This window comes from Bos indicus, chromosome 26 (genome assembly GCF_029378745.1).
Source record: "Bos indicus isolate NIAB-ARS_2022 breed Sahiwal x Tharparkar chromosome 26, NIAB-ARS_B.indTharparkar_mat_pri_1.0, whole genome shotgun sequence".
NCBI lineage: Eukaryota > Metazoa > Chordata > Mammalia > Artiodactyla > Bovidae > Bos > Bos indicus.
Window position 1 is genome coordinate 43,823,834 of NC_091785.1, and position 12,515 is coordinate 43,836,348.

Consider the following 12,515-nt stretch of genomic DNA (forward strand, 5'->3'; position numbering starts at 1 on the left):
CCAGCCACTATGTCCTGGACATTGCAGCCAGAGGGGTCATGTGGAAACTGAAATCACATCATGTTACTTCTGCATCAAACCCAAACCGAACAAGTGCCTAAATCAACTCCCTCCTTTATCCTTGAGCATGGCAAATGCTGGCTTTTAATACTAAAAAATTTCGCGTGCAAAGAGAAAACTTTGGGGAACGACCAAGACCTGTAACAGAAGGCGCCGTGTCTGGGATGCGCAGAGCGCGAGACTGCACGCGGAGGATGCAGTGCTGGAATCAGTGATGTAGGCGGCAAACCTTGCACCTCTCACCCCTCACTCCGGGGGCTCTCGGGCCACTTGGCCTCACCTGTCGAAGACTTCATGTCCCAGCATGCGAAGGGGCTGGCCGGCCGGAAGGCTCCGTGCCCGCCGCGGGGCATGATGGGGGAGTTGGAGCTTTCCATCATGGCGGCTTCCATTTCGGGCTACACCTTCAGCGCTGTGTGTTTCCACAGCGCCAACAGCAACGCCGACCACGTAGGTGTTGGGCCCCCCACCACTCCCCGCAACCCGCCGCGGCTGCTAGGGCTTCTGGCCTCGGTCTCAGGCCGACGCCTGTGGAGAAGCCGGGATCCTTTGCCCCTCGCCCCCTATGCTGGCCGAAGGAACTGATGACCCGGGAGGCTCCCGCCGCCGGCGAACTCTTGCTGCCCGGGTCTCCTTCGCCCCCCACCCCGAGATGGGCGTCCCCTCACTTGGTGCCTTCCATCGGCATGCCCGTCCCAGGACAGCAGTCTCCCGGTGGAGAGGGATTTCCCGGCCGGCCACCGACAGTGGCAGGAGTCGCTTAGTCCTGGAAACCCAGTGCCTGCCCCTCCCTGAGTCAGGCTTCGAGACTAATGAGGGGTGTCCGGAGTCGGGAAGGAACCGAGGGACCCCCGCTTCAGTCTAGGAGCGGAGATTCCCAGCCGCGCCCTCTGGTCTGACAGGTTGTTGTGGAGTGCGACGAGGGTAACTATGGCTGTCACTACTCTTGTTAGATGCGAGCGTGTGTTTTCTTCGCCTCGATGAAAAATGCAGATGTCACCAGGAGTGTTCGGTGGAGGGTCTACTTTGGCCGTTGCATGTTTAGTTCGCTGGCGAATGTTCTAAGACCCGGGAACTAGTCTCAGTGAAAATAGGGAAGTGACAGGCCTTTACGTATGAGTGATCGGAAGTGCATTTTTAATGTCCCTGGCTTCTGGATGGAAATTCTTTTATGACATTAGATAATTTTTGTCTTTACGTATTTGCCCACCAAGTTGAGAGATTGTGTTAACCTGATTTGAGTAGTGAATTATTTAAGTTCACTAAATAAATGTAGTGGGAGGGAGGGTGGTGTTGTCATTACAAAGCAAAATGAGAACACTGCAGAAGAGGGAACTGGGTTTGGTTTGATGTCTGCGATCCTAGTTTCCATCTATAAAACTGATTTCGTAGAGAGGTGATTTCACTAGTAAATAGGATGGCATTAAAGTATTGTACCGATCATTGCTTCAGTTCAGTGGTAGAGATCAACTATAGAAATATACACAACATGGGTTTTTCCAGAGGCAGCTCCTGTCTCTGGACACCAAGGCCCTTGATACTGCAGCCAGCTCTTTAATAATGTAATGCAGTTCCTTCTACAGGTAGTTTGTGATCCTGCTCGTGTCCCCTGGACGTGTTAAACATGGTTTCAGTCCTGTTTCTTAACCTCTCTAGTTCTTGGAGTGCCTAGTAATATCACAGTTTTATATATAAAGCAAAATTACTGTAAGCAACCTGTTGAAAAGTGGATAGTTTTAGTTTTTTTTTTTTTTTTTTTTATAGTCTACAGTGAGATGGCCATGTTACCTAGATTGTTACTAACTTGATTCAAGAGATATCTCTTTAATATCTGCACTATGCCAGGCATGGTGCCAGACTTAATAGAAATTTTTACCAATGGCAATAGTTTGCAACTTGTATCTTATACTCTACAAGGATACCTTTTATGTTAACCTTGCCACAGTTGCATATGTAGAATACTTTAAAGTGATTTCAATTTCACACATTTTAAAGTTGAAGAACCAAGAATTTGTTTTTGTAGTATATTGTTTTGTCCTGGCAAATTAGTTTAAAGCCGCTCATTATTCTGTAGCTCTGGAGTTAGCAAACTTTTTCTGTGAAGGGCCAGACAGTAATTATTTTAGGCCTCCTGAGCCTTGTGGCCTCTGTAGCAACTACTCAGCCCTGCAGTTGGTAGGAGAAAGGAGCCGTAGACAATAAATACATTAGAATGACTGCTTCCAATAAAGCTTTACTTGTGGACCCAAAGCTGAATTTTATATAATTTTTCACACATCATGAAATATTGCTCCCATTTTCTCTTTCATTTCAGCAATTTAAAAGTGTAGAAACTTATTCTAAGCTTGTAGCCCCAGTAACTGCCATTAGGCTGGATTTAGCCCACACACTATAGTTTGCCTACTATTATAAAATAAGAGTGGTTCAGATAATCTAGACCCATAGATAAATAAGCATCTGTGTTATACTTGGCTTTAGAATGTTTTGATGTCACTGTCGACTTTTTCAAACTAAGGCCTGCCAGATAATATACAGGGCACCCAGTTAAATCTGAATTTTAAATAAACAGTAAACAATTTTTTAGTATAAATATATCCTGTTTCTTATATTAAAATTATCCATCATTTATCTGAAATTCAAATTTAACTGGGTATCCTGCGTTTTTATTTGCTAAATTTGGCAACCTTGGGCTGTGGAACACTAGGAATCTGTAGATATTAAGGTCTAAAGTTGTGTAGGAATCTTCAATTGTATTTTCCACTTTGATTAAAGAGAAATTTTTCTAATCTGTTACAAAGGCGCAGCTTGTGTTTTGTAGTAAGAACTCATGAAGAAAGACTTTCATAGGATAAAACAAGCTGCTTTAGTCCATGTTTTCCAGACTAGTAGTCATGGATTCTCTAGTACATATATAATTTTTTTTTGACTGTGTTTTCATTGCTGCATGGGCTTTTCTGCGGTTGTGGTGAGCGGGGGCTACTCTCTTGTTGAGGTGCACAGGCTTCGCTTGCAGTGGCTTCTCTCGTTGCAGAGCACGGGCTCTGGGTGCTTGGGCCTCAGTAGTTGTGGCCCATGGCTCAGGAGTTGCAGCTCCCAGGCTCTGGAGCACGGGCTCAGTGGTTATGGTGCACAGGCTTAGTTGCTCCGCAGCACGTGGGACCTTTCCAGACCAGGGATTGAACCCATATCTCCTGCATCGGCAGGCGGATTCTTTACTACTGAGCCACCAGCGAAGCCCGATTTGGGATTTTTATGACACTCCACTCCTCTAAATCAGTATTTTGTATTGAGTTATGTATGTATTCAGCTATGCTGAAAAGCCTCTATCTCTCCATCCTCACCCCCACAGATTCCAACTGGGACTTTTTAAACTAGGAAATTTATTCGAAGAGTCAACCTACAATAGAAAGGACATTGTTTCACTAAATGTATTCAGCCACTCTTTGCTGAGCAGCTCTTGTGTGCTGGGCACTGTGCGAGGTGCTGAAGTGCACAGTGAACATAGAATCCCGGCTCGTACGGAGCTCATATTTTAGTCGGAGCAGGCATTCGTTAGTATGTGTAAATATGAAACAGGAGAAAAATATGAGAAGAGAAAGGATGCAGGGTAAAGGGAGCAGTGTGTGGCAGACTCTTGATTCTGTTCCACGCTCCAGGGAAGGCCTCTCTGATAAGGTGCTGTTTTGAGTGAAGAGCCGAATGGAGGGAAGGAGTAAGCAATGTAGGATGCCTAGGGAGGGGAAGTCTGGGACAGCCTGTTAGTTCACCACCTGCCGGGATGGTATTTGCCATTTAGAGTGAACATTCTCCAGCGGTGCTTGTGCTGAACTCTAGCAGATGCTCAAGCAGTAGGTTATGTGCTGAATCGTTGATGACGGTGTCGGTTCTCAAAGGAGTAAATCAATTTATCTCAGCATTTATTAAGGAAAAACTTTGACCTAGTGAAAACTTGCTTGCTGGAATCCTACTTTTTCCTGCCAGCCCTCATAGGAGCGGTTAGTTGTGCATTGCATTAACTTCTGTCTTTACCCTGTTGTCATTAGCAGAGTTTTTAAAACAATGCAATAAATTACATGTTGTTTCAAGAAAGCAGCCTAGAATATTTCTACTTCCTGAGCTTTTTTGATGTTGCTTGTTACACTTAGTGGGATTTAGGTGATGAATTCACTCTACTTATTTTCACTTCAGAAAAACAGGGTTTTAGGGGAAGGGATTAAATAATATTTCATCTTGTCATGGAATCCTTTATTCAAACGATTCAGTTAATAGCTGTGTCACAAAGTACTTTAGTCGTATACCTGTTGGTTTATGGAATGGTAGTTTATGTGACAAGTTTATTTGGATTATTGTTAAAATTATTATAAAATTGTAATGTCCTCAATTCCTCTTAATTCCAGTAAAAATCATTTTTGTTTTTAGCTGCAACTCTCTTCCCCCATTGCTTTCAGGAAGGATTTTTGCTGGGAGAGGTAAGGCAAGAGGAAACCTTCAGCATCAGTGACTCCCAAATCAGCAGCACCGAGTTTCTGCAAGTAATCGGTAAGTGAGCTTGTCACGGGCCTGAGAAAAAGTCTTCTCGTATACATGCGCCCTCTTTTGTTCTTTGGCCATTGACTGATTGTAACCTAACAATAGACTTAAAGAGTACATAGAAAGCCACTCAGATCACAATGCCAGTTATTTTCACTAGGAATGATGTGAAATGTCTTTGTAAGTCAGCGTAAACCCAGAGTGCGAGTCTGTAAGTTCAGGTATTTTGTGAAGCTGTCCCTGACCCAAGTGCTCTGACCTGTGAATGGCTGTGTGGAATTTCACGCACGTCTCGCCACAGCCATGGTGAGCCCTGAGTGTGCGCTTTGGGCTGTGCCCATGCTCAGCATCGCCTCATACCATAATGAAAGCGTGTGTTCTGCTGGTCCTCCCTAGAGGGATCTGGCAAAGATGTTTACACTTGTTTACAGAAGATATTTGTCAGACCTACACAGCTTTCTGAGGACTAAGCCAAACAGCCGATCTAGGGGAGCTTACTGGGGAAAATGAAGGTGTTTTGTAGGTGCATGGCTCTTTGGCTCAGTCTCCTTTTGATAAATAAGGATCATATGTTTTTCACCTGGTGTGCATCACTGAACAGCATGTCCTGATACTGAAAACAGAGCAAGGGCTGTTTGATGCATTTATGCAACCAACAGTCATTGAAAAACGCCAGTGCAGGAGACGAGTGCTGGGCAGTGAGAGGGATGTGCAGTGCCTCTCTGCCTTCCAGGACTGTGAGAAGAGGAAGACAAGTTTACAGAAATACCAGAGCATGCAGGCTGAGTGCTGTCAGAAAGGAACAAAGTCAATCTCATGAATTGGGAAAAAAAAAAAAAATGCTCTCGGGTTAAGTCAGTAACGACACCGTGAGGGAGCTGAACTGAGGGCCAGTGAGTGGTTTGTTCAGGGCATCCCGGGGCAGGGAGTGCATAAAACATGCAGGGAGCCTGGCCTGTTTCTGGGTGTCTAGAGTACAGACGGCGTGAAGGTGAGTGGTTTGTGGTTTGAAATACTGCTGGAAGGTTAGGTTATGCTGAGGCCAAAGCATTGATTTCGGCCTGTTCTCGTGGCCTTTAGTACCTGGGCTGGGGCCAGGGTGAGGACTGAGGAGGTGAGGGTTGGGGAAAACAAGAGACAGCTGTCTCCTAAAGAACCAAAACGATGAAACCCACTCCCCACAATATTGACTTGGTAAATAAATACTTGATATTTGACGTGCTGTGATGTAGCTGCTCTTTCACGGAGGTTTGATTTCTGTGTTTTGTCTTGCTTAACTCTTTAAAAATCCTAAAATAGAGAACTCGGTTTCATTGGCCATCTGTGCAATTATTCATTGTTTGCACTTGGGTTTTCAAAACTAATGTGGTGTGTGAGGGTTTGCCAGAAAGACTTGACGGCACACCATGCAAGAAAGAGCGCTAGCCTGGCATGCTCACAAAAGTAGCATTTCTGGTGAGTGCTCTGGCTGTTTATTTATCTTTGAGGAAACAGAATAGTAAAGTAATTTAAATTCTCCAGCATCGTGTACTCTCATTTTTGATTCATAAATACCAGTTCCCATAGTATTGCAGATACAGAGATGTGCCAGCAGATAGAGAGACCCAGGGAATACAGGGCCATGACGACGACCCTCTTTTGCTGTATAATGTTTAATTTATTAGCTACATTCAATTTATTGTTGAAACAATCATGGGTCTCATAAACAGGGTATTTGCCAGTATTAAATGTATGGTTATCATTGTAGTCTTTTTCTCTTTTTTTTTTTTTTGGTGGTGTTTTTCATTTAAAAGTAAATACATAACAATATTAGAAAATGTAAACCGGGACCCTGGAAAACCTGGATTAAAGGGCCAAGCGTTAGATAACGAACGTACCAGGAGAAGTATTCCATACCACTAGCGCAAAGAAATTTTCTGGATAGTTTAACCTCCAGCACATTTTAAAATAATAAATTGACCCAATTTCGTATTTGTTGAAAATGCCTGAATCCACGCACGGACCTTTCCCTGACTCTGAACAATAAGGAGGACTTGATATGAAATGGCATGCTGTGAGGAAGCGCTCGTCTTGAACACATTCATTTTTAAAGCGGTGCTCACACACTTGACGGAGAAGGCAATGGCATTCCACTCCAGTCAGTACTCTTGCCTGGAGAATCCCATGGACGGAGGAGCCTGGTAGGCTGCCGTCTATGGGGTTGCTACGAGTCGGACACGACTGAGCGACTTCACTTTCACTTTTCACTTTCATGCATTGGAGAAGGAAATGGCAACCCACTCCAGTGTTCTTGCCTGGAGAATCCCAGGGACAGAAGGGCCTGGTGGGCTGCCGTCTATGGGGTCGCACAGAGTCGGACACGACTGAAACGACTTAGCAGCAGCACGCACTTGAAGTGGAACTGTCTGCCCTTCATGCTGGGAGTGGCCAGGAGGAGAGAGCAACGCGAGAGCTCCCTTAGCTAATGAGGTGATGGCAGCAGCAGTTCCTGGAAAGATGGAAGTGGGGATGAGAGGGGCTATTCAGCCCACCCACCAGCAGGAGAAGCAGCGACAGGAAGATAAGCCAGTGCAGCGGCGCGTTCCCGTGGGGATGTTCACAGACGTGCAGGCAGAAATGCCATGCACATATGAAGAGGGCTCCACCAGGCGGCACCCCACTCCAGTACTCTTGCCTGGAAAATCCCATGGACGGAGGGGCCTGGTGGGCTGCCGTCTATGGGGTCCTACGGAGTCGGACATGACTGAGGCGACTTAGTAGTAGCAGCAGCAGCAGCCACCAGCCAGAAGAGCTCTGGAGGCTTTAACTCTGGAATCCCAGGCCAAGCTGCCCTGGCTCCCCTGCTTCCAGAAGTCTGCCTAGCAGCTGTCACAGCCGCCAACGTCACGCCAGTCTGCAGCTTAATCGTGTTTGAAAGCATCACCCTGTTTTCTCCACGGAGTGCTTAGTTAGGCATTGCAGAATCTTGTAGGAGAAAGCTTTGACCCTGTAGAAAATATGGTGTGGTATCTACAGCATATCTTCAGTATGCTTCTCACCCAGGTTGTAAATCATGAAGGAAGTCTGCTGGGGTGGATTGATGACAGGAGTGCGTCTTCAGAGTTGAGAATTTACTCTAGGGATTTTCTTAAACAAAATATTCTTTCCTTTAAAGTAGATGAGGACTTTTTTTTTGCCTTCCCCTGAACTCTAGTTAACATTTTTACTACAGATGTTCTGCAGTCTAATTACTGACAGTATCTCTGAAGTAAGTTATGATGGTATACTGTATCATTTTTGGTGATAAAAAGAGAGGATGTCTAGATGAGATTTTCCTGTTTGCATCACTGTGTCGACAGTTATACTCGGCAAATAATCTTTTCTTCCCCGTGGAAGTACTGGCGTTTTTGTGTGTTTTGGCAGCTCTCACATCGGTACAGAAGCTAATGGGCATAGCCTAGTGTCCTTCAGGGTTGCGGTTTCATTTTAATTGAGTTAAAATTGCAGCCTGGAACTCTGTGGCTGTGGCTTTATAAGCAGCAGGTGATGAGTTGCTGGCCAGGAGAATGTTGTTAATAGAACTGAGTGGTTAATTAGTCCCATGGTCTTGTACCTCAACCCAGACCCTAAGCCCCCTGATGAACTTGAAGAAATGGGTCGCTACAGTAAACCACAGCCATCTTTTCAGAAGTTGTTTGCCTCTGCCTTACAATGGCTGTTTCCCTTGTGCTGAAAGCTTTGAAAAGGCTAATGAATGTTCAGAGCTCTCACCCTTCCCCTTCAAAGCACCTGGCCCAGTTGTCCTGCGTGGTTAGTGAGTTACTGGTGGCAGACTGGTTAAGGCCCTCCTTTCCTCAAGCTGTCCTCACAGCTTTTATCCACCTCGATTAAATGCTTCCAGTCAGTGGTTCCTTTTTCCTCTTGGAAAAAGGTAAGATTGACCAAAAGCACACAATAGCTGTGTGATCCTGAATAAACGCTTTCAGGCGTGTGCTTATCACACGCCAACAGATGGGCCCAGACCTGTCGTTGGCCATTTTACTTTGTCCTGAGAGGGTGGCCCTGAGCTTAAGTGTTAAGGAGACACTGCCTTCACCAGTGTACACACTCTTTGGGAAAGGAAAACTATCTTTTTATTGTCTGAGATTTTGGTTTAAAGTTTTTTTTAAATCCTGAGCTACTTTATAGTTGTCTGTATCTTACATGATTAACTGAGATGTATTTCCTCTTTCTGATTACAGAAATCCATAACCATCAGCCTTGTTCAAAACTTTTTAGGTAAGCCACATCCTTCTTTGTAGCTTTTCGTCCTTACTAAAAGATTAATTGATTGAAGACTAATGAACTCAGACTTGTATCTGATTATGGCTGTAGTGTTTTAAGTATAACTGAGGGGTCCAAGTTCACTGATTTACTGAGTGTCAGATGCGTGTGTAGCGCTGTGTTAAGTTAGGAAAAGGTGAAGGGTGGGCAGATAAACCTTGGCCTCAGTTGTTTAAAATGGAAGCCTTTCTGCCAGCCTTCCTAGCATGGGCTCGTCAACGTACAGAAAGCAGCCCATCAAGGATCACATAGAGATAAAAGCATATTGTAAGAGGCATAAAAGTGTTCTGTGTACAACTTTAAAGTGTAAGGAAAGGGAACATAAAGCTTACTTTTTTGGGTTTAAGTTAATATATTCCAGTTGCATGTTATGACCAACTAAAGGACAGAAAGAAACAGGAGGAGAGACATTCAAAGAGAGAAAGTGACACAGACGCCCATGGAGGCAAAGGTGAGAGAGAAAGTGACCAGCATGTGGCCTCCACCGGACTTCTCCCCAAACCGCAGTCCAGGCCTCTGCCTCCTTCCAGAGCCCCCAACCCTTCCACCTGTTGACAGATATGATGACCTTCACTCTTGTGTTTCGTAAACCTCGCTGAGGCCCTGTTCCTCTGCTTTGTGAAAAGCCAGGCCAGTCCTTTCCTTGCACTGCTGCCCATACCAGTTGGATTCAGCGTTCTGGGTCAGCACTTCTGCCTTGACGCTGCCAGCCCCTTGTGCCTGGTTGTTGCTGCCGTGTGTTCACGGCAGCTTTCACCCTGACTCCGCTCCCATCCTCAGCTGACCTAAACCCCCAACAGCCCTGCACCCAAGAACCCCTGGAGACTTCCACTGTGTTCACCACCCATCTTATCCCCACCCCTCCCACACACACTTACCCCTTATTTCAGAGGATTGTTACCTGTGAACAAAGCCCCAAAATAGCTGAGAACCTCACTCTTAGGTTTACATGTAACTGAAGAGGAGCAGGAAGCAAACAAGGAATCCGCAGTTCATCTGAAAAGAATCTCAGAGCATTGAGACCGATTGCTGACGATTCAGCAGTCAATGAATGATTCAGGCCCTGGTCCACTCACAGCCTCGGTCTGGATCGGAAAGGGTCCTGTTGTTTGGCCCTGACCATCTAAGACTTTGCTGGGTGTGCCCTGCCTTGTCTTTCTGAGGAGTTCCTTAAGCCACTGTTAGTAAAGTGATACCCAGAACCTAGACCCATAGACTCATAATTGAAGCCATAGACTCATCATTCTTAGGACTGAAAGAAACCATGGAAATCATATGTCTGCTCCAAACTGTTTATTTTGCAAAAAAAAAAAAAGAAGTGGAGGCCAGTGAGGTTCAAGTGACTTGCCCACGATCATATAGAGAGGAGCAGCGCAGAGCTGGAGCTGGTATCTCCTGACTTCCAGTTCAGTGTTTTTGCTGTAACTTGAACTCCTTCCTGCCTGTAAGGCCTGGGCTTGTGGTGGTGGGAGGAGGGGTGTGGCATTCCTGAAACCAGGACCGGTGATAGAAAAGGTCACACATCATTATGCCCGAAATGCTCTTCACAGGGTCCTGGTCAGATGGGTCTCTTTTAAAGGTGAGTGCCTTCAATTTGAAGCTGGCCAGACCTAGATCCAAATTCCAGCTCTTCCATCTGCCAGTTCTATAATTTGGGGCAAGTCACTTAACCGCAGTATCTTTATTTACAAAAATGGAGGGAAAAAAGTGTTGACTTGTTGGGCTGAACTAGTACTTACCTCCCAGCAGTGAGACAGAAATGAAATGAATTAACATGAGGAAGCATGCAGCTGAGTGTCTTATTAAGGAGTCAGCAAATATTCATTTCCCTTCTTCATTTCTCAGAATATGTGCTTCTCTGTTCTTTTTTTCCCCCATAGATAATTGACACTTAGAGACAAGGAAAAGATGTCACAGTCATTTGAAACCACACATTTTTTAATTACTTGGTATCAGCATTTCCACTTATGGAAGTAATACCTTTTGAATGTAGCAGTCTCTTGAGGAATCTTTGATGCAAAGGATACCTCATATCAGCAAAACATTTAGATTGTTTTTTCTTATATACTTATTGTGTGTGTGTGTGCTCAGTTGTTCAGTTGTGTCCAACTCTTTGCAACTCCATGGACTGTAGCCCACCAGGCTTCTCTGTCCATGGAATTCTCCAGGCAAGAATACTGGAGTGAGTTGCCATTTCCTCCTGCAGCGGATCTTCCCTGCAGGGAAGGGATCGAACCTGCGTCTCTTGCACCTTCTGCATAGACAGGCGGGTTCTTTACCACTGTGCCATTTTATACCTATTGCAGATAAGCAGTTGTAGCTTTATTGCCAACTTTTAGGATTAGGTGACACACAGACACAAGTTGCTAAGCATATTTTTGTCAAAATACTATGTAATTTTAATAAAATGTTTTTCCTCTTAAAAAAAACAGTTTTTATGACTATGCAAGCAAAGTTAATGAAGAGAGCTTGGACAGGATTCTTAAAGATCGGAGAAAGGTATGTTTGTCACCCAGTCTGATTTGGAAATCAATCTTTATCACCCAAACTTAAAACCAGAAAGGAATGTAAAGTGAAACAGTGAGATTTGTTATTAATGTGTAAGAATTCTGTTAAGTGGATTTTAAAGGTAAACTGTAGATGTGATACAATGTTTACAGTATGTAAAACAGAATTTAGATATTTAGAGTATGATTCCATTATGTAAAAAGTCAGAAGGAGAAAAAAGAACATGAACTATAATCCAGAAAGTTAACAATAGTTGCTTCTGGGTGGTTCTAATTTTCCTGTTTGGTAATTTAAAAAATAATTTTGCCAACATTTACTACACATGCATTAATTTTATAATGAGGGAAAATATTCCTAAAAAAATGTAGATTGCAGTCAAACATCTTTTGATGTGTTGCTCTTTCAAGTTCAGTTCACATCGAACATAGATGTTTTCCCAAAAGATCATATGTTTATTGTTTCTGTAAGCATATGCATATGATGTTCTGCTTGTGTGTATATATATGGTAAACACGTCTGAATAGAATTGAAAATGAGCCGAGGTTTTATTGCTGCTGCTGTGTGATGGTCTCATTCATAATTTACTCTGTTGTACCGTGTACGGGGTTTACTTTTTTACCTTGGTATATTGATTCCCGGAAAATAGATGAGTCACTAAAACATCACGTGAGGAGGAAAAGTACCAATGAAAGTGAAAGCTTGTTAAAGAGAAAACAAAATGCCATTCTTTAGAAGCATGTATTATAAAAAAGCCTTTAAAAGATTACCTGTGCATAAAACAATCAGTGTGGGACATCTCAGGTGTTCGAAGAAGGGCCTCAGAAGCAGCTAGAGTAAATGGGCAGCCTTTCCAGTGTAGGGCCCTCTCAGAACCACCATCTGGTGCACAGGCAGAAAGAGAAGCAGGTAAGGGAAAAGGAAACATAGAAAGTATGGGGAACGTCTGGGGAAAGGACAGTGTTTTGTGGGTGATGACAGGCTCAGGAAGGGCACCGTGTTGGCAGAGAGTCTTTAACACGGTCACCTGCCCGGGTGTGCAGAAGTGGGTGAGTACAGCCCAAGGATCCCAGTCTCACTCCCCCATTCTCAGTGATTTCCCTGAAATGCACATTCTG

The 12,515-nt window shown here is 44.4% G+C and overlaps 1 protein-coding gene across 1 annotated transcript in view; it reads left to right on the plus strand.

The window, feature by feature from the left end:
- Positions 1 to 372: 372 nt before the first annotated feature.
- ABRAXAS2 (abraxas 2, BRISC complex subunit) overlaps positions 373 to 12,515 on the plus strand; it is a 28,868-nt gene continuing 16,725 nt past the window's right edge. The window contains exons 1-4 of the mRNA XM_019953068.2: positions 373 to 510; positions 4,509 to 4,599; positions 8,811 to 8,847; positions 11,325 to 11,391. Of these exons, the coding sequence (XP_019808627.1) occupies positions 412 to 510; positions 4,509 to 4,599; positions 8,811 to 8,847; positions 11,325 to 11,391 (294 nt within the window). The 5' untranslated portion in view covers positions 373 to 411. The remainder of the gene's footprint in view (positions 511 to 4,508; positions 4,600 to 8,810; positions 8,848 to 11,324; positions 11,392 to 12,515) is intronic.